At 47.3% G+C, this 22,982-nt stretch overlaps 1 protein-coding gene across 1 annotated transcript in view; it reads left to right on the top strand.

Moving 5' to 3' along the window:
• The window catches only part of LOC142579719 (dual specificity tyrosine-phosphorylation-regulated kinase 4-like), a 247,544-nt gene that overhangs the window by 193,684 nt on the left and 30,878 nt on the right, over nucleotides 1-22,982 (top strand). Inside the window, exons 2-4 of the mRNA XM_075690211.1 lie at nucleotides 4,709-5,181; nucleotides 11,213-11,427; nucleotides 16,044-16,207. Coding sequence (XP_075546326.1) covers nucleotides 4,709-5,181; nucleotides 11,213-11,427; nucleotides 16,044-16,207 — 852 coding nt within the window. The remainder of the gene's footprint in view (nucleotides 1-4,708; nucleotides 5,182-11,212; nucleotides 11,428-16,043; nucleotides 16,208-22,982) is intronic.

Genomic DNA, 22,982 nt, shown 5'->3' with positions numbered 1-22,982 from the left:
CTCACGTCATTGTTCATTCGACATGAGATGCTGTTCTGCAGCAAGCATTTAAGCAGAACAATAACAAGTCGCGATGTAGACATCTTCACATCTCCAAAAGAAAATACAAAATTCCGAGCCTAAATGCGGCAATGGAGCGCATTTGCCCTCTACAATTCTTATAGAAAAAAACGAAATAAAAGCGGCTGCTTCGCGAAACCTTACGCTACACTCGCATATTTTGAGGACAAAGTCTCGAGCTTCTTGCTTCTCGTTGCTTTTTTCTTAGCATACCGTTCTCGAGGTTATTTCTGAACGAGCCGTCGACCTGTCATAACCATGGCTGAATGCGCACGTCGCTGCCAAGCCTTAGCTAGGATTATAAGAACTTCAATTTCGCAGTTTTCTTTCTATATCTAATCTTTCAGTTTACAATCGATGATCGTTATCTTCTCTTACTGCAGAAGTCTAGCGCTTTTATGGTATGCGCCTTCTCGCTGGCGCACTTTGTAAGTCTGCTTTATGCCTAGTATCTTATCCACCATGTTAGTTGGACTATAGAAAAATAGCGAGACGGTGGAGTGAAAGTGTGAAAGCAAGAAAAAGAAAGAAAGAAAGAAAGAAAGAAAGAAAGAAAGAAAGAAAGAAAGAAAGAAAGAAAGAAAGAAAGATTGTGTAATTTACGAGCTCTCCGGTTCGGAGACTGAGAGGAGAGAATGCGAGCAGCAAATCTCACGAGTCTCGAAATGGCTTTGTTCTTCAGGACGTTGACTCCCAATAAAGCGGTATTGCGTATACTAGACTAGTCGCTCTCAGATATTGCTGCGCCATTATAATGCCCACCAAAAAGTGAAACGCTTGTCTCACTTTCAACGACGCTGCAATATTGATTTACTAATTCATTTATGACGTAGTCTTGGGAAATTTTGGCACATAAGTGCGTCGCCGGCTTTTCCAGAACACTGAAATCCTTTTATGAATGAAAAAATTATTTGAGGCAAAATAAATTTTCATATCTGTTGAGCAGTTCGCCACCACACGCGAGTACTTTTTTTTTACGACGCGGTTTGTAGTACGGCGTATATTTACTCTAATAAAAATCTGCGGCACAGTGTCGCTTTCCTTATAGTCAGAGAGAATACCGAGGGAAAATGTTTTTCAATAAGCACGGATAGTCACTTTTAACAAGAACAGAAAAAAATGATAATAATGTGCCCGCATATTTCTCGAGAAACCATATAAAAATGGCAAAAAATGGCACACACATTACCGCAGCCAAATACGCAAACAAACACGAAATTTCAGTTGCTATGACACAGAAATAACAATATTCTGCAACCATCAAAGACTAAAAGAACTGGGATATAAAGAAATAAACAAGAAAATTAAGGAAAAAGAGGGAAGCGATCGACGTACATTAACAATTTGGAACTGCTTGTGCCGGAAGCCTTTGGAGTGCTCTCAACGCTGATGCGTTATTGAGAACTCCAAGAAGTTCATCCATATAAAGGTCAAGTAATCAATTCGGTTGGCTACACTTATAAATCTTCTCTGTACCACATATGAAGGACAGCTTATTAAAATGTACTCCACGTTGTCTCATGGGTGCTCGCATTTGCAACAAGGGAACGGGGCACGCCGTATGTATGGCAACGTACAAGAAAAAGAACTGCCCGAATATGCCACTTCAAACCTTAAGCGACTAATCACGGTGTCCATGTCAGTGGAATCACCTTTCATCATCACAGGGAGACGTAAGTTCGGACACGAGTTCATTACCACTTATGAAATATTGCGCACTGGTGTCTCATCTTGTTACTATAGAACGTAATTAACAATCGCATTGTTAGTTGAAGCGTTAGCATCTATTCTAAGTTCAAATCATAAGCACTGTAATAAACACTTTATTGGTAAACTGACTGACCTGCTCATTTGTATACTTCCATAGATAATTCCCGTTTTACCTCGCCTCTCATTCTATCACCTTCCATTCCATTCACGCCTTTCCCCAGCACTAGGGTAGCCAGCCGGCTGTTTTTACACTGGCTAACGTCCATGTCTTTCCCTCACTCTTTTTGTCCTCCTTCCGGTTCACGCGTCCTGTGTGCATGAAGAACTGGCTGGGGAAGTCTCCGAACGAAGTGCAAATGGGCAAAGAAGCGAGAGAATAGAACTTTGCCTTGCGAAGAAAGTGCCAAAACTTACTCCTCGGTGGGATCGTCTACCCCTTTTCATTATGTAAACTCTCGTCTGCAGAGTAACGCGTGCATAAAGCAAATATTTCGTTCCCCGGGCGAAATTGCGGCAGGAGCTAAACGAAAAAAAGTGGTCTATACGCTATATAGCCCGGACACATTGCGTTGCGAATGAAACTGGCCGCGCGTACGCGTGCGTGCGATCGCGATTTAAACGTCATGCAGACAATTGCCCACTGCCGGTACATGAAAAAGCTGTCAACGATCGTTGGCTTTACCGCGCGCACGCGGGTCCAATGACATTCCGACGTGTGTATACGCGTCCCTCGTGTATACGATCTCTGCAATACCTATGCGTTCACTTTCTTCACGGCGTCAGGACGGAGAATTTGATTTTTCTTTAAATAAAGGAAAGCAAAAAATAAAAGGGGGGGGGGGAGCGATGGCTATCTGACCAGCTAACTCTAGCTTATGAGATCTGCACGATGGCGCAAGACACATCGACCCGCTTGGGAAATACGTTCGTATAGGTCATTGCGCAAATGCAACGCGGGGGTCCGCGGCATTGCACGTGTGCTGCCTTCAGTTCAGTTGATTCGCTGTGCCTCGAGCTAGGTCCGCGCCAATACCCGCTACCTTCACTCATAATTCTCAAACTCAACTTAACCTTTGACAACTACCTCGCTGGCGGCGCCGACTGCGACTGGCATCTGAGAGCAAGATTTATAGCTAGGGCACAACTCCTGTCTCTCTGTATAAAGTGTGCCTCAGTTCTCAATTCGACTTGCTTCGCTGAGTAATTTGGTTGTTGTTATTGTTATTGAGTTGTTATTTATTGCCGATAGGAAGGTTGAAAGAAATAATTAAAAAGACAAAAAAAATATATCGGGCATCGTAACTGTCTCCGGCATTCACAAACTTTTCCAATTTGTGAGAGGCTTTTGCCGTTGACTGGCTACCTTTGGCAATGACATGTTAAGCATTACGACGGGTTCACATCTACTCTTGCGAACAGTTCCAATGTAAAATATTTTCTTTTCTTTTTTTTTTCTTTTTTTTTGTGCTTGTGTGTGAACGCGGGTCTTGCAACTGTCCTAAGGCCCGTGAAAAGCCATACTAAAAAAAAACATAATTATATGTGCATTCCACGCGTCGAAGAAATTGATGGACGCGAAGCTTCCTTTACGTATATAGCATGCTTGTGTAGACGTTACGTGAGGTTACATTAATGCAGATATTATGCAACGTTACGTACATTCCATGTCTGTGTCATGCATACATTCCACGTTGATGTCATGCAAGATTGGTTAAGTTGGAGCAATACTCGATAACGAATTAAGTTGACTTCTTTATTCCTTGATCCAAGCGGCGCTGCCTGACATTTGAGTGCATTCGGGTCCACGACGGCTACCGTCACTAAGGTGACCAGACGTCCCGATTCAGGCAGGACGCATTCCACTTTTACAGCCGTGGTCCCGTCGTCGCTGCAGCCTTACGTCTGGTACGGTGTTTTGTCGCGCTTTGGCCTCGGCACGCCCCGGTTGTTCCGAAATTCTCGCCCCGGGGTGTCGAATCGACTGTTCAATTTCGCGGGTGTGGTCCTGCCACCTTCAAGTACACTCGAAGGCCAAGCGAAGCACTACCGGGAGTGAGGCAGAAACGTCGGTTTCTTTTATAACGGTTCCGAAAGCGGACCGTTCGCTTAGCTCAGAATGGCGTTTTTGCTGACGAAAGCGCGACTCTGTTCAATAACGCGAGGGCTAGCGAACTGTTCGCTTTCGGAGCCGTTATAAGATCGCACCCCTCCTAGAACGCACCGCTCAATTATGGCTCGTAAGTTTTCTCGATCCGGCTACATTGGACTTGTCAATGCATTGGCTAACGAGTCGTAGCCAAGCCAAGGTGCACTGACCACGCTGTCTACATGCCGTCCTGCTTTTTGCGCATGCGGTGTTGCGAGCGCGTGTAACAATGCCGAAACTCAAGTTCACATTTACTGAGGAACTTGGAAAACAGGGGCCTATTTCACAAAGCTTTTCGTTCGTGAGTGCTTTATGCCATTGGCTGGCCGTCTTCGCTAATAAAGTCCAGAATCAGGATTGGCTGGAATTTTCTCTTAAGAACAATTTCTGCGTAAGAGCTTTTTGTGAGTACAAGCCCAGTTTCCGTTCCCACATAAACAAAACTTAATATAAGTGTTGAACGTCGTTTCTACCTTCAACCCTCCACTCCCTTCCCCCTTCCCCCCCATACCGTTATTACCTCTGGTCTGGTCTGGTCACATTAACTATCACACTGTTAATATCGAAACTCAAATTAAAGATGCTATAGTGGAGAGAAGGGACAGGTTATTTCCCGAATTGTGTGCATTTCTGAGTATTCTTCCACCCTCTTCAATCCGTGCGATACTTCGCAAGCGTTCTTGATATTTCACTTTTGTTTGTCCTTCGACCAGGAGTATAGGCGTCGACCTCTCCTTTAAATCCGCACTTAAAAAACCAAAAGTCACTTCTTTCCCGCGCTCTCCGTCGCAGAGTCCCGGGAGCTCTTCGAGCGACCTGGGCGCCCGGCTGGGCTGCGCGCTGGCGTCGCAGCTGCACCTGAAGCCGCCCTCGCAGTTCCTCTCGGCCTCGACCGCGGGTCGCGGCCCGCTCTCGTCGGCGCTCTCCCAGAGGCTGTCGCGCGCCGTCGCCGGCGCGGCGAGCAGCTCCAGCGCCATGTGGGACAAGTCCACCTCGCTGCCCAGCATCGCCGTGCAGAGGGTCGGCCTGCTGCACCACGCGCCCTCCTCCGGCACCGCGGCGGCTGCAGCGACCGGCACGAGCGGCGTCGCCTCTTCGTCGTCGTCGCGTCTCTCGTCGGCGACACGCTGCTCCTTAACGGCGACGGCCGCCGCCGCCGGCGCGGCAAACACGACGCCGGCGTCGCAGCCGGCGTCCTGCGGCGCGGCGCTGCCGCCCGTCTCGGCGGCAGCCGTCTCCTCCTGCTCGTCGTCGTCGATGCACAGGTAAAGGAGATTCTTGTGGTGGGAAAGGTGAAAGATTGGGGTAAAGTGCAGCGCAGTAGCTGTCTCTCAGTAGAGGACACCTCAACCGCGCTGCACAGGGGGGGAGGGGGGCAGAGGGAATAGAAGTAAAGCATGATGAGAGAGGGAATCAACGATGCGCAGGTGAGCCGTTTTGGGACGCGGCGGTGCGCGAGAGAGATTGTGATGGTGAAGAGGAAGAGGTGCGGCCGCCACGTTTCAATCGGAGGGACGGAGAGAAGCAAGGAAATGCCGGAGGGCTAACACCAGACGCACGTCCGGTTTGCTGTATACCCTGCACGGGGGATAGAAGGGATGAAGGGACGAAAAAAAGAGTAAGAATGGAAGAGAGACGTCGCTAGTAGCATGCAGACTTGAAGGAGCACGCCAAGTCTATACAAACGGTCGCGGACACTTGTCGGCTTCAAATGATTTAACAATGCGTTTCTTTCTTTCTGCGCCTTTCTTTCTGCCCGACCGCGGTTCAAGAATCCCGGCTCCTGAAAACTTGGACGCTTGACTGAAAAATTCAGCTAAATTATGAGGTTTCCGTTCAAAAGGGAAGGTACGATCATTGCATTCTACCGGCACTAACAAAGGGGCATAAAATTAGAGGTTAACTAGAAAGATTGAAAAGAAGTTGAGAACAGCACAGCCGGCGATGGAACTAAAAATGGTAGGCTCAACGCTAAAGGAGAGGGAGACAGCGGCGAAAGAGCAAGCGGGGTTAGCCGACATTGTAGTTAACATTAGGGGGAATGATATGGAGTTAGGCTGGCCATGTAATGCATAGGGCTGATAAAACGCAGGAGACCGTGCATCTCTGAGAGAGTTGAAGCCAGAATGGGCTAGAAATTGATACGCGGAATCATACACCAGGTCACTGCCGTCGTGAGTACGAATATGTGAGATAGATGAGAGAGACATAAAAAAAGAAAGAAGTCTGAAACAAGAATGGCATTGTGCATAACTAAGTATCTTAGTTATATTCGCATTCGCAGATCCCACGAGGCGACGAATGCGTCGAAAGGTCAACCCGACCCGACGATTGGGCGGGCAGTTTCAGGGGAAAAGATAATGCCCGTCCAGCAGGCTGCTGGAAGAGAAAGCCGTCGCAGACGGAAAGTGTACACGCCCTCTGCCAGGTATAACGTACATTCTTGTATTACAAAATGCAGAGTTCGCAGTCTTTCGAAAGTATTGAGGGCACTGAGAGTATAGCCAAATCACCGCTTTGGCAAAAATTACAGCAGCATTTCGAAACAGAGCACCACTAGCCGCGCAGCACCTTTTTGATGTATTCGATAACCTGCCATTGGATTCTGATTGCGTTTGGTTAACCTTCGACTACCTTCTGATTATTTTACATATACCCGACATACCAATTTTATTGCCGGCAAACCTTCGGACTTGCCTCCGCCCTGCCTTACGCGTGTTCGCTCCACCTGCCATGTTTTCGATGTACCCACTTCGTGGCTTCGCTGCCAAGCTGCTAAAAGCTGGGACAGTAGGCATCGCTAAGTTCCCAGTGGGATAAGTGCTCTCTTCTTAGCATGCGCATGTACATGAGACCGGATTCACAAGGTTCGAAATTACTGTTTGTTATTGGCCGGTCGTCTTGACCGCGACTGTCCAGCGCCAGTTGTTACGAAGTTTTCTACCGAAGGAGTCGGTTTGCGAAGGCAGGCCATGATAGTATCCGTGCTGGCACAATCACTTGCAAAGTAAAAAAAAAAAGAAAAAGAAAGAAAGAAAACTAGAGAAACGGGCTTCTCCTCAAGAGCAATAGTACTGCGGAGAAGCCGGCTTTGGCAAGCACCCTTTGAGGATCTACGCACAAATCAAACGCATGAGCAGACTTCTAAGCGAACCATATAAAAAGGCTTTCAAAGAACAAATCTTACACACGTGAACCAGACTTCGAAAGACCCGCTAGGAATACAAAACAAAAATTAAAAATCAGCCACATGCATTGAGGTGGTTTCGTCTTTCTCTATGTTGGGCAACAACGCCCCAATTCTCTGGCTCACCGCGCCGCCCTATACACTGCGAACACAATGCGGCCCAGTAATGGGCAAATCACGGGACCTAATTGACAGGCGCCCGTGCAACGCACTGTGGCACCGTCCGCCTGCCCATGCGGAATCTGCTGCAATGAACCCCCCTCCCCCTCCTACCCCCCTCCTACCGCCTCCCCCCCCCCCGCAACCCTGCAGAGAGCAGTCGGAGTCCGGCGCGGAGAGGAAGCTAGAATGAAGACCAAAGACGGGTACAAATTGATCGCCCGGCTTCGCGTTCTGAACCGGGCCGTTCCATATAGTATTTTTTTTTTTTTTTTAGAGACAGCCCTTTCTTCGTTGACTCCGCTGCTGGAGAGTTGCAAACGTCTTTTTTTTTTTTCTGACAGTGCTCTCGCATCAACGTGCCCAACATCAAACTCTCCCTTCCACGCCCTCTTCCCCGCATCCATCAGCCTGAATGACGCGCAAGAGAAATACACGGCCATCATCGCTCTGTCGAAGAGTTGAGATATGGGTTTGCCCGTGGCGACAACCGCGTCCACCCATCCAGCAGCGCTCACGTGTGCAACACGGAGTCGGATCTGGCGTTGCGTCACCTTCGCACTCGGCCACAAGCCATTGCGCAAGACCGATCGTGCCTCCGCTAACCGCATCCCCCTCCCCCACCCCTATGGGGTGCTCTACATGGCTAGTCGCACTATAGTCGCTAATAAAAGGAGTATAAAGGAACATATCGATCTATACTCTGCTGGCGCACTAAGTGCAGAAATGGAAGTGCCCGGTCGCGAGGCGCATCTCCGGGGGAATGAGAAAAGCGCCATAGTTATAGATGAGAGCGCCAGGGCGAGCTTGCCATTGATCTGAAGGAGAAGCCAGATGGCTGGGATTATGTCGGTGCCCTTTCGGGGTTTGACTCTGGCTGTGTCCGTCGAAGTGCTTTCTCTGTTTGTAACCGACACATATTTTTGGCAAGTCGCTCGCGCGGGGGAGTCCGGTGGTTGAAGCTTTCATCATTCTCGCGATTGGTCGATGCCGTATGCTCGACTCTCTTTGCACTGGCGCTCTGTAGCCCGCGCTCTATGCTGCCCACGCTATATACTGCCCACCTTTCTGCTCCGTAAATTCAAGCTCGGCGACACCGTTGGCACTCTCAAAAGTTTGCCGAATCTTCGAGAAGAACACGTTGTGTTAAAATTCTATTGATGCACATGTACGTCTTTGTTGTTCATGTATACTACTCGTATCTGGAAAGTATTTTAATAAATAAATAAATAAATAAATAAATACATTCGGCGGAACTTTCCTGTTATGTTACGGATGTGCAGGCTCTTAATATTTCTATTTTTTCGATTTGAGTTTTGTTTGAGTACGAGCAGGACATTTCATGCTCAGTTGTTTTTCCCGGAAAAAAGTGCGGGCATGGTTAATTAGGATGTCATGGGATAAAGGTTAGAATGAAACCAGTTTCGGTTAGTTTCATTTCACTGGGGAACCGGAACACCGAACAGCAAGAAAAACTTGTAGGCGAGTAAGTTGGTAATCCATTTTGGCAAACTTCTTCAGAGCGCAACAGAAAACACTCACATACATGCACGAACTCAAACAAAGACACACCCTAAGAAAGGACGCTGCATTTTTCACCCAAGGTCCCAATGCCAGCTGTTAATTCGCCGCATTAGTAATACACGCATAAACCACGGATGCCAAAAGGAGCATGAGAGTGCCTTTATGGGATGTTCCATGGTGGCTGTGTGCATATTCGATTCCAATTATCATGCCGGACGTCTTACATAGGCAAGACTAAGCGTTGCTTAAAAGACCGATTAAGTAAGCACGCTCAACATGTAAATAAAAGGGAAGACAAATTCGCGCATCTTGTTCCACAAGCGTTTTTGACGTGGGTATGAGCCACGATTTGGTGAAACGCATAATCTTGAAAGAAGCATAAGAAGAGCGGCACGTTTGACTTTAGAAACATTTTTTTATGAGTAAGAATAAGAAGCACTGCGTCAGCGAGCCTTTTTTTGTTTTTTTCCATCCGAGGTTAGCTTCTTAGAGTTGAGCAGACATTCTGTTCGCTGTTCTTGTTTCAGTGGTACTTATCTCTGCTGCCAGATGAACTAATAAAACATTTTTGTACACCGTGACCCTTTGCCTTAATAGAGTGTTTTAGTTGAGCGTCCTTACGGTACGCTCCGCTCCGAGCTGCCCCGCTAAGCCACAGCGGAGGGGCGGGCGATTTTCACGTTTTAGTTATACGTTTAGCGTAGCGGAGCGGACCTTTCGTAGTTGCAGCGCCCTCTGGCTAAATTCAGGGTAATCAAAGAAAATAAAAACACTTTATAATCACTCTTATACAGTAAAACGTATATATGTATATATATAACTTATTTCTCCATGAAGTATCTAGACGTGCGCTTGTAATGCGTTACCGGTCCATTTTATTCAATGGAAAATAAAGCGCCGTCTTGGGGAACGCCACGTGTTAGCCAGCGCGCTTGCTTTCTGCATCCAATCCAATCCGTTCTGACGCCAACGCTAGCCAAAGTGCTGCCCGGCACGCTCCGCTCAGGCAGCTTCTAAGCGGACCGTGTTCCTCGCTCCGCTATCCCGCTTACGGCTAAGCGGACGGCGCATGCGCATTTGCGCTTCCGCTCCGCTTAACTGCTTAGCGGAGCGTAAACACGCTCAACTAAAGCACTCTCATGTTTCCAGTGCACGCGTTCACATCATGTCCGACAGAGAAGACTTTTTCAAAAGAACTACTTGTTTAGCAATTACTGTATGCCTTAAAAGGAATACTGCGTATCCGTTAACACCATTACATCTCGCTTTGAATATATTATTGCGAAATCAATTATATAGTACTACAGGCGCATTGCCGCCATCGACGCCGTCGCCGTGATGTTCCGTATAAAGTCCAAATGCTATAACATCGTGGCTGCGTGCCGTATGCTGTGGGTGGGAGGGAAAGCGTGCGAGGGTAAGCCGAGGATAGTGGCACGGGCCCGCTATTTTGTAGCGATGCCTTATGCCTTATTCTATGCTATTCTAATCATCCACCACACACGGCCGCCTGATCCCGCTGATAATGTGGGCAGACCGTCGCTCTGGCCACTGGCCAAGCGCGAAAAGCCTGAAAAAGCATAGAATCGGAAAAGGCATCGCTACAAACTAGCGGCCTTGATCTCGCGCGTGCAAGGGGAGAAGGCGGGGAGGAAGCGCGACGTCTCCCATCGTGTGCAAGGCCTCGGGCATGCGGGGCAGGTGGGGCATTTTACTCAGACGGCTGCTGTGTATGGCGCGGCTGAACGCGGCCGCGCCACTCCTGTGTTGAAAGCGATCTACGATGGGCACAGAGTCTAGTCGCGCCGAGAGATGATAGCTTCGTGTACACTGTGTTCTTGCCGCTTAGTTCGCGTTGAAGGGAGATGCAGCACGAAGGTCAGTTCGCCTGCTGCTGCGCCGCTTTTCTTCAAGCCAGCGTTTTGACAGCGAGCATCCGCGGTCATCGAGTTATCGAGATTTCTTTGTTTGCCTGTGCGCGCGTAACACCATGGCTGGCAATTTGGTTAGTAATCGTTTGTTTACAAGTTTATATGATCGATAAGTTGCTGTCCTTACTTCGTGTAGCTGTCTAATTTGCTATCGTAATCGATGCTTCGCCTTGCGGGCGAAACTGCGACTTTCCTTAATTTATTTTGTTTACATATATATATATATATATATATATATATATATATATATATATATATATATATATATATATTGAGTGAGTGAGTGTGGACGACCGACCTGCGAAATCAACCGCTGAATTGGCAGAGTAAGAAATTTGTCGCCTGTTCTGACTTGGACCAGATGATCAACTCTTGCAGAATAATTTCACGAAAACATGAGCAGTCTCCCATCATAAGTTCTAGCTCGTGCGGGTTTACAGGTGCGTATTGCGACAGATCAACTTCAGTTAGTTTCTATCGCTTTTTTCTACACAGCGTTGCGTGTCGGAGCCTGAGCTGCAGCAACAACAATAACAACAATGGCATGAACGGCGTCAACGGCGGCAGTGCGTCCGAACTGCGCTCAAGCTTGGACTCGACCATCTGCAATGGGGCACTGTCCTCGTCCGTCAACGGGCACCGCAGGAGGCAGTCGCCGGATGGACCGAACGTCGACCCCCACGGCCGACGGCTACCCCTCTCGCCCGCCGGTGAGTCAGCCTCTCAAGGCCACATGCACGCGATTTTGCGGGCCGGCTTCTTCTGGGCCCGTTTTCATTTTTATTGCGGTACCAATTATAGGCGCATTTCTGCCGTCGCCGTAATGTCCAATGGCGATTACATCGTCGCCGCGCGCCGTATGCTATATGTGCGAGTTGAAGTGTGCGGGGGCGAGCCGACGATGGCGGCTCCATCTCGCACACGCAATGGAGGAAAGCGAGGAGGAAGCGCGCGGCTTCCATCGCGCGCAAGGTACCTGGGAGGGGAGCGACGGGGTGCGTCTACTTCGGCGGCTGCTGCATATGGCGCAGCCGCGCAGGCCTTGTATTGAAAGCGATGTGCGATGGGGAAACAGTGCTCTGAGTGCTGATAGCTTTGTGTGTGGTGTGTTTTCGCTGCTTACTTCGCGTTGAAGCGAGAGACAGCACGAAGGTCAATTCGCTCGCTGCCGGTGCTGGGCGACTTCACTCCAGCGTTTTGACAGCCAGTTTCCTCAGTCATCGAGTGAGGTGTGTTCATGTTTGTCTGTACTCGCGTGACACCGTACATTAAACCTTTGTTAGTAAGCGATTGTTTACACGTTTATACGGCCGATAAAACTACTATACTTGCTTCGTATAGCTGTCTACTACTCCCTCCCGCGCTGCCTCACCGCTTGCCTCCATATATGGCGTGCGAGATTGAGCCGCGATCATCAGTTGCCCTTGCACCCTGTCACGAAATGCGCAGTTGTTGCCGGAACACAACGCCTTCGCCTCCCTCCCTCCCTCCCTCCCATCCCCCCGCGGCCTCTCGCGCGACGGAAAACGGCGCGTTTGCTCTCCGCTTTCTTCGTTCGTGCGATCTAGGGCCCATCTTCTGAAACGATCCACTTCGGCGATACTATCGCCACGGCTATAGTATCGCTGAAGTGAATCGTTTCGGAATAAGGCCCCAGATTGAGCCGCGATCGTTAACTTCGCTCGCGTGCTGTTCAAGGGCGATAACACCGTCGCCGCTGATTGTATATGCTGTATGTGCGAGTTTTCACTCGCACATACAGCATATACAACCAGCGGCGACTGTATTATCACCCTTGAACTTTATACGAAATATCACGGCGACGGCGACGGCAAGAATACGCCAGGAGTGTCCAGGCGTATTATATCCAAGCTATGGCAATAAAAGAGAGAGTAAGGGTGGTAGAAAGAGAGACGGAGGAAGACGAGCACCCAAACGAAGTAAACCGCCTACACAATTCAGTGGTAGCAGGCAACGTTCTCAAAGCCTATTGTGTACGCCTGTATATACTTAGGAACTTAAAAAGCGCAGATATACCTTTCTGCGCAAAGTTACTTTGGTAGCACTGGCCGAGAACTCTGATAGTGAGCGATTGTGCAGTCGATACAGACTATTAAGCACTGAACACATCACTTTCCTCTCGGCATTATGGCGCGGGCACGCACAGAGAAGGCTTGTGAATGTCTGGCCACAGCAGCATATGTCACACCCTCGTGGAGCTCTCGTCCATTCCAATGAGAAAGGCATATGAATCGGTAATTAAATGCGACGCCGCGCCACGAACAATACGACACAATATATTCACGGCCTGGTATCCCAGCTTTTGTTCCGGGGACGAAGAACTTAAGCGAGGCACGGTGAAAGCGTTCGAATCCCACACGGGCAATGCACAATCAATGGGCATCGAGCGTAGCACAACTGCGGCGTCAGTTCACGAAATCGGAATCGAAACGCACAGACCGCTCTAGTGTGTAAATACGGATTCTACAACTTGAATTATGTGCAGTCTGCTCATAAGTGATACCAATTTTGACTAAATTGCCGGCTGTAATGCATTATAAATGGACACTAAGCAGTAATGGTGAAAGGACGGCAAATCATTTTACACTGGTAAAGAATCCTTTCAAAACCGTATTTTCAGTCGTTTGGCGGAAAACGGTTTGATTGCTAATGGAGGGAACGAAGGCCGATCTTCCCTTCATTGAATTTCGAGCTGAAACCTGAGCGCAGGTACGCCAGTCTAGCGTTACAAATTTCAAAGTATTTTGTCCTGTCTGGGCCGATTATGCACAGGAAAACTTCACAAGATCTGTTGGGCTAAGCCCTTTTTTTGTGTATGTGTTTGAATGCAATGTAACAGTTGTCATTGTTTTTTTTTTACTTATACTCAATTAACTAGACATGGATAGACGTTGTGGAAATCCCCATATGCCAGGGCGAGTTGGGATGGTGTTCTGGGCATTGTCAAATACTGCCATATTGTTGAATTCGTCATTGCCAGCACTGATTGGCCCAGAGGGCTTCTACGGCCTCTCTGATTGTCTCAAAATGCCTCCATCACCGAATTTGACATTATGACATAATTTGACGATGGCCGAAATAGCAACTTTCAGGGCCTATTCTACGCGTTGTCAAATTCACCATCTTGACAGCTCTGATTGGCTGAGAGGGCTGCTACGGCCTCTCTGATTCGCTCAAAACGCCGTCATTACAGAATTAGGCAATATGGTGGAATTTCACCATACTGAGAATAGCATCCCTGGTTTGGTAACTCAGGGTGCCCACCCGTCCTTAGCATATGCGCCTTTTCTGGCTTACCCACCTTTTTACAGTAATAGTAGGCATTTTACTCTTACAGAGGCGTAACTTAATTATACACGTTAACTTCACATACCTACTCAGTGTCCCTTTAAGTGTTAGTGAATTGAGCTTCTGCAATATCACGACGGCCGCTCGTGCTGTGAGAGGATGCTTGATAAGCCAGGAAAGAAGCAAACGACGCGAAGCCATCGTGAACTTCCCGCACCCTCTCGCCGTGACGACATGGATTTCGACTGTATTATAATAGGGTCTAGATAACTTTCGATCGGCAAACTGCATTGCATCCTAAAGAAACCAAAGATTGAATCTTCGAGAAGGATTTCCGTGCAAAAGTCACCCAAGTATGAGAAAGTACATTGATATTCGTGACACTACATTCGCGTAGCTCCGTTCTGAAAAAATACTTTAGTGGTCTACGCTTAAGTAGTTTTGATTTTAATTAATTAGTTTTGACCTAGTTGTATAGCGCCCGCCTCAGCTGCGGGAGGTTGTGGGTTCGATTCCCACCGCCGCCGGGCACCCGCTGGTTCTCAAATGGGCACAAGTATACCCCGGCCTGGCGTTCGGCTTTCTAAAGGGATGATACTCTTGGAAAACGAGCCTGCGCCCTAGATTCCCGCCGAAACCCTCGTGAGCACTGAAAAATAAAGTGGTGTTTGGGCCGCTCTCACGGCGGCCATTTCCGATGTGGCACCCCAAATGCGCCTATTGCGGTGACTACGCCTTTGGATTGTAGACAAACACCCCTTTCCAAGCGTTGAGGTCCCATAATGGCCGAGCACGAGGCCGGCAGCGCGCTTGTACCTATTTTACCGGTAGGTACCAGCGGCAGCACTTTGAATTTGACGACGGCAGGACGCGTTCGCGCCGTCGCCGTGCTGTCCCGCTACCGACGCCGCCGTATATGCCGCTCGAGCGCGGAATGTTAGAGCGCCTCCGGAGATGAGGAGTGCGTTTGGTTTGGAAAGCCGACGATTCGAAGTGGGTAGCTGTATTGGCTTGTTGGGTATGAAGCCTTCTACTTGTTGTAGCGCAGGCAGAATGACTGAACACACAGAAAGACACACTAGACAACGCATAGCGCTTTGTCTTGTACAATGTGCCTTTTTGTGTGCCCGGTCGTTCTGCCTGCGCTATACAGCAAAGTATAGTAAAAAGAGGTGAAGTCGACGCGCTGTAAACGCTACGCTCGGTGGCGGAGCAGGGACAACGTTCTGCCTTCTACTGCAGGCACGAGCGTTATGTGCCTTGCTGAGCTGAATGCGTGTATGCAGTACTCTCAGTAAAACGGACAGTAAACGCCAAGCCAACGTCACCTAATGTTTCGCTCATATCGAGTCCCGCTCCCCCCACGAAATTTATGTGTATCAGGGATACCTGGCATAAAACGACGAGCGACAACACCCGGCTGCCTCACCACCTCCCGGGTCAAGTGCGAGCCACTCCGCCCCCCCCTCATCCCCCACCCCTTATGAAAAACACTTCTGGCTACGCCACTGCCGTGCAGCGTATATAACCGGTCGCCTTTCCGTTTAAACGCTCTACCTTCTTTTCTTCATATTCTCTCTATATATATACTGAGACGAAAGCCATTCAGGCGATTGTGAGCGTTATGCCCGGTGTTATAGAAGAAAAAACCGCTCGTGCATTTAATAAAGTGAGCGACTCGGCTGGCGTCGTAACCTTCGGCTTTGCTACTGGCTGCCTCAACACGTGACGAGACGGACTAACCCAGTGATAGAACTCCTAATATCTCGCTACCATGTATTTCTCTGATTGATTGATTGATTGATTGATTGATTGATTGATTGATTGATTGATTGATTGATTGATTGATTGATTCTATGGGACTGCACTGGTTTCTTCAATCAGCTACTCTGCACAGCTTCAAGCGGTGCAGAGAGAGAATGTCTTGTGATGCAGAAGCGCTTTGGACGTTCTTTCTTTTCTTTTTTTGCTTCCCTTAACCACGAAACCCTGCGTCTTTTCTCTGCGCACTCTCCAGAAGCCCTTCTTTACTACGGTAACCGGTTGAGCAGCTACGAGCGTACCGAGGTGACCCAGTACCGCGATGTCTGGTACCTGGGCCTGGACACCAGCAAGATCGAGTACGACGAGGGGGTCGGCCAGAACGGCGGATACGACGACGAGACCGGCTCCTACATCAAGGTTATTAGAGCGCCTTTATATTTCTTCTTTATCCCGGTATATCTCGCTATTTCTTGTATTTTATTAAAGCAAAGCTTTAGTGCAAATCCTTCCGGTATTTGCTGACTGTGGCTGCTAGGTGCTGCTGCTGAGTATTATTATTATTATTATTATTATTATTATTATTATTATTATTATTATTATTATTATTATTATTATTATTACGATGATAGTGTTGTCTTGCGAAATAGCTCACGCACAACACAGGACAAACCACATATAACGAATCGGCTTATGTATCCACCTGTGCTATACACGCACAGTTGTGCGGGCGAATGGCTCTGTTCTCTACAAAATTATGCAACGAAACAACCAAGAGTATGTAAATATCCTCACTGCGACGAGTACACACCTTCAAGCACTTAATTCCTGCAGTAAAGCGAATTCGAAATAAGACCACTGGAATGCCACTTTATAGGGGAGGGCATATATAGCGCATATATTTGTACACACTGTCCAGCTCACATGTATCGCCACGATGTGAGTGTGAGTACTATATATATAAGTGCCTTTGTGAACAAAAAGCTTTGGACCGCTGCTACAAACTGATAGCTTGATAGCAAAAACTGATAACCGATAGCGAGAATGCTGGCCGCAGTATAGCCTGCAGATGACAGTGCGCGCGTGGCAACGTAGTTTCATGCTCTGGTTGAGATTAAGATAAAGAAGTGAAATCGGGCAGGTCATGTGATGCTTAGAGGAGATAACCGGTGGTCTAGTAGGACAACAGGACGGGTGCCAAGAGAAGGGAATTGCAGTCGATGACGGCCCAGGACCAGGTCGTCTGATGAGATTACAAAAGCGCTGACATACGGTGGAGTTGATTGACTCAAGAGAGAGATTTTGGGAGATCTCTGGGAGAACCCTTCACCTTGCAGTGGAATAAGCCGCGAAGACGAATGTTACGACGTCGATGATGAGGATGGCGATGAAGATGGCTTACTGCTTATAAAGAACTGCTTGACTGCGTCCGGCGAATCAACCTTAATTTTTACAAAGACTTCGTAAGGTTGTATTTCATAAGCAGTGCTCTTATGAGCACCGAAACAACGCACATACATCGAGTTTGAATATACGCGCTGTGTAATACTTTTTTCTCTTTTTCTTTCGCTTTCTTTTTATAATAATTAAACAGAAGTTGTCGCCGTTTGCTGGCGACGGCCAGACCTTCTCAGTGGGCTAATAATATAGGTTAAACAAGTAACTAAAGATATAAATTTTTGAATTCGGTAATACCTAGATATAAACAGGACATGAAAACACTAGGAACAAAAGTCCCTCTCGAAAAGTTCTCGTTGAAATGAAGTCCGCGGATGCCTGGGGGTACACACGTTCCAGATGCACGAACAAGACACAGTGATGCACGATGCGGTAACTGTCAATATTCGTCTCAAATGCCAGCGTCTTCAAACAAGCGTCGAAGTTTTTTCATTGATTTGCGATTTAGTACATTTTATGGCCATGGAGCTATGCCAGTCATAGTCACACTATGCCAAGTCAAAAAGTTCGATGTGAATGAAGTAAACGAAGTTCTTGTTCGATGCCCTGTCTATGTGTGCAGTATGCCGGAGACATTAGAGAGGAAGGCTGAGTACGTCCTGGGCTGTCGTAGTCGCACGAACATGTCGAAGTGGACGCAAACTTAATTCGAAATAAGACCACTGTAATACCACTTTATGGGGGAGAGCATATATAGCGCATATATTTGTACACACTCTCAAGCTCACATGTATCGCCACGATGTGAGTGTGAGTACTGTATATTTAGATGCGATTATGCTTCTACATATATTTTATGCAAAGTAAAATCAAGCTCTGAATCACAACAGCACAAAAGCGATATGAAATAGATGTAGAGTGACTCTCTTGAATATTACCTAAATGTTCTTATGGTTTGAAGGCTTGGTGGTACCACAACGCATGTCTTTCTTTCTTTCCTTCTTTCTTTCTTTCTTTCTTTCTTTCTTTCTTTCTTTCTTTCTTTCTTTGCTAATACAATGAAACACAAAATACTAAGAATAGCCAACTGCCGGCAGTAACTAAAAGTGCGGTGTACAGGCGATTTAAAAATTGAAGAAATGAGACACAGGCAATTGTCATTCTATAATAACGCGAAACCTACATATACGCTACAACATTTCTGGTCTTAAATCTCCATAGCCTTCGGCGAAATCGACTGGCTGAACAGCACGCTGAAAAACTTGGTTCACAAAGTCCTTCGCCTTTTTGTCCTCTGGTTCGCGAAGCTATTATACGCAGTGAGAATTTTACTTTGTGTGCACACGGCTCAAGCAGCAGTCATTTCGGCCGCACCTTTTGCGTAGCCACGACGTTGGTGCCGGCACGCGATATTTTTTATTTTTTTTTGCTCCCTGGTTATGTATATATCGTAAGTTAGCTAAAACGACGAGAGATATAGAATTGTGACTATGGTTAAGAGCTGCACTACTCACCAAACAGCAGTGAAAAGAAAAAAAAAATGAAAGAACGACTGTAGCAGAATAAGAAAGCAGTGCTCAGCGACATACGGAACTCAATGGCTTCGCGTAAAGCCTAGGAAAGGCCCATAATTGTCGTCGGCGCACTTCTGAGCGCGCGGCGGAAATCGCTTCTATCTGTCGTGCGAGGAGGTTAGCGCTCTCTCTGATGGACACAAAACGCTTTGTTCAAGTAAGTTTAACGGCTGCCCATTGTTTGCGGTTAAAAGTTCAGATGACTTTTATTTATTTTTTGTCGTTTCCTTCGGCGACACTGGTAAAAGCCTCTCTCCGTAGCGCTATTCCATTACCTAACAGTGGGGAAAAAAAAACGTCAGTTGTAACCAATACGAGCCAGCAACTCAAGAGCTTCAATTTACGATGGTTAGCGCGAATTACGCAATAATCGGTACGCGCATTTGAGCCTTGGAACGTATAGACCTGTCAGTGCTCTAAATATTGCCGTGGCGCCGTTCGGCCGAATAAGTTCTCGTGTCATGAAAAAAAAGAAAAGTCAGCTATGCCTTTTAAAAAAGGCCCTGACAATTATTTTACAAGTTGTATCAACCTTATCACACGCTTGTCACATATAAAAGGCTGGCACTTAGCAAGCGTAAAAGTTGTGAAACAGTTGTAAGATATTTTCACTATAAGGGTGATCTCGAAGCGCCGACCTGCATGCCGTCATTGACATTATCACGGAGTCACGACTTTGAGCAAAAATTTGCTCACGCTGCGTGGAAATAAGGCTGGGATGACAATGGCTGTGCTCGTTGAAAACGCCGCGCGCGTTCCTTCTGGCTGCGCTTGGCTTGTGACAGCGGCGTGGCGAACGAGCCAGTATACGGTGACGTCAGGACGCATCCATCTCTTGGGTACCAAAACCGAAACCGGTCAGTAGCAAGAAGTGTTATAGTAAGTAATGTAGGGCATTCTGACGCTTGCCAGTATTTTCTGTAGGCTTTGGAGGATTTGTGTCTTCGTTTCCAGGAAGAAAAAAGAAAAAAAGAACAAGACAAGTTTGAAAGGCCATGTCAGTACTCTTTTAAAGGGACACTAAAGCGAAACGATGAATCAGTTTAGACTAATGAAGCATTGTTTGAGAACCCTGCAGGAATTCATTTCAAAAAAATAGTTTCATTATTAGATGAGAAAATGAAGGTCCAAGTATCAGTATTTGAATTTCGCACCGAAACCCCAGCGCCGGTGCGTCCGCGCGACGTCAGGGATTCCAAAGTATGTTTTCACATTTGGGCCGCTTTGGCTGAATAAAGGTTCCCTAAACTTGCCATGTTTAATATGTGGTTCCTTTAGAACACAATGTAGTCAATCTGCACCGCTATATATAATTAGTAGGTCCTAGAAGCTGCCATCAATATCCAGGAAGTCACAGCCCCCAGGTGCGGGAACTTAAGTAGGCGTCGCCACCCGTACTTCGTCCTTGCGCTTTTTCTGACTTACCAAGCGTCTTATCGTTGTAAGAGTGGTGTTCTTGGTATTGTAGAACGGTAATTTACTGATGCAGAAGCAATCATTTTTCACTTTAGTGTCCCTTTAACGACACGAATTTGGAAGACTGCGTATGCTCGATATACCCAGCGCATTAACAGCCCGCTGTCCTTGCAGGAGTCTTAATTGCGTGGCGTTCCATATGGCCTCTAAACTTGAAGTTCACTGAAGGCAAGCCAAATCAATAATAGGTTGAATGGACTGCTGTGATGCGTTTGTAAATGTCTTCTCGTGCGTCAATTGGCCGAATCTTAGAGACATGTCTCTTGCAAGCAAGGTATAGGGGTTTTTCCGCCACCTTCTCTTTCGTTCCTTCTTTCTTTCTTTTTCTTTCTTTCTTTCTTTTTTTTCAAGCTGTATAGTCGAGACGCGTACCTATCTTTAGGAGAAGGGCCACTTATGCCCTAAGCTTCTGTCTATGTCATCAGACGTCCCCATATAATGACCAGTGATCCTTCACTATACCACCAACGAGACGGCGCGTCCGTCACCAAGGTACCAAGCGAAATCGGGTGCCGCGCGGCACGAACGGCGACGCTGCACACGAAAGCGAATGACCGACCGCGTCAACCCGAGGCGCGGTTGGCACAGAGGCCCAGCTCGATCGCTTTTGCGACCAAATGTGCGAGCGTCTCCATTACACCTGTGGCTCTCAGCGGGCCACCGCGAGTGGGTGGATGACTGCAGCGCTTGCGCCACGACAACACCTCGATCTTAAGGGACAGCGTTTGTTCGTTTGTTTGTTTGTTTGTTTGTTTGTTCCATCATCTGCGCGAGCCCTGTGGGCAATCGCGCCGTGCAGCGGCCAAAATTGATTCGGAGAACCCCGGGGGACTGTCGGCTCCGAGAGAGAGAGAGAGAGAGAGAGAGAGAACATGGCGCACTATATGGTTTCGATGTCGTACGCGTACGCTGTCAAAAGGCAAGAGAGAGAAGGAAGGAATAAAAAGAAAAGAGGGGGAGAACGATGATCGGAACGACGACGAAGAATGAGGCCTGAAGTTGATGCGTCTCGGTATGCGGTAAGTATACTCGGGATCGTTATGGGAAGCTTGAGCGCCGATACATCACACACGAGAGTCTCCTGTGCTGTCAATATACAGCCTGTCAACCAGAATTTATCTCTTTTTCTTTTCGTTTTTTTTTCTTCTTTATTTGTTTATCGTTTTGTTCCTTTTTGCTTCCGATGCGAAGTAACAAATGCAGTTTCTCAGTAAAATTTGATTGCTTAAATACAGCCGCGTGGCCTGAATAACACGTCGGTCTATACATCTGACAGGCATCATTAATCACCGTTTCTCTGTTTCTTCTTTATTTAAACGAAATATTGATGGTTTATTTATGTATACACTTCATTATAATGTAAGATCAGGATCCCTTGATTCCTATTACGGATTTAATTAATGTTTCAATCGTGCGTTTCCCTGACCTCCTTGTTACAACGCATGACTTATTGCTCTTCCTGTACTCAGCGTTTGCCAGACACGTACCCAGGATTTTTTTCGGGGGGGGGGGGGGGGGAGGGGGAGGGCATCCCAAGCTAACTTTTCTATGAAAATGAGGGGGCGAGTACCTTTACTAGTACAAATGTGACTAATATTTACCATTCTCCATAAAGACGCGTAAACCCGCAAAAGAGAAATGAAATAAGGTGTATCTCACAGGTACGCCTGTGCATGAGATACGCCTCTCCTTGGCAAACAAGGAACCCAATGGACTCGCGCATGAAAGAAGCGCAGAAAGAACATTGCCAAGATCAAGTAAACATGCGAAAGTGTAAAACAAAGATTTCTAGTTTAGTTTTCTTGAATTAGCTCTGGAAGAATTATATAGAAATATATATTTGCGCAACAATCACAGTTTTTCTTTCTTTTTTTTTTTGTATTCCTCGCTTCATGCTCTACCAAGTTAAGTGCCAAAACCGACTCATGTTGTTATTCGGGAAGTTGTTTAACGATGCGTGGCCACCAGTCCCGTACAAACACATGGAGCGCAGGACACTGCGGTTCTAGAAGTACTGCGCCCACCGCGGAAGGTTAGAAAAACACTCACATTAGCACAGCAGAGAAGTGGCTAAGTCAGGCAGGTCGACTGATAGCTGTAGAAGCGTCATTCAAAACGCACGGAATTATTGTCCGCTTCCGGCGGCGTTTTCTCTACTTCCTTGTTAAATAAGAAGATGTTGTTCCATAAATATTTCCACAAACAACGGGTAAATTTGTTAATTTTCGCTTTTCCTTCCTGTTTCGCTGTTGCCTTGGCTCTCTCCCTTAGTACATCGCTTAATTTCTCAACTCCTTGCGGCTCTTGCTTCCAGTAGCCAATTTTGCACGAGAAGTGCTGTACAATTAGGGAAAAGCCAGACGAGGTAACGGGTGACAGTCATATTGCTGATGCGTTTAACAGTTATTGCAGGGTTTGATGATGGACGCTGTTTCGTATTATTTTATTTTCCACCTTATCTAACCCATATCGCAGGTATATGGTCCTGAGCATCTGCCAGCGTCCCGGCCAGCCGTCACTCGAGGAAATAATGAAACAAAATGAAAAACTAAACGCAAGTGACGTTTTATCCGGCCGCAACTCGTTCCACGAGCATACAGACCAGCTGACTACGAACCGAATCCTTTTCCTGGTCCCTGGATCAGTCTAAACAAAGAAGGTTGAACTAACGAAGCAACAGCGATGCACGTGACCGTTGAATAGATGGTGACAACTCAACGCATCTCGAGTTAATCGTGCGGGCACCGA

This window comes from Dermacentor variabilis, chromosome 4 (genome assembly GCF_050947875.1).
Source record: "Dermacentor variabilis isolate Ectoservices chromosome 4, ASM5094787v1, whole genome shotgun sequence".
NCBI classification, from domain to species: domain Eukaryota; kingdom Metazoa; phylum Arthropoda; class Arachnida; order Ixodida; family Ixodidae; genus Dermacentor; species Dermacentor variabilis.
Note: the sequence above shows the minus strand (reverse complement) of the source record. Positions and strands in the feature narration are given on the sequence as shown.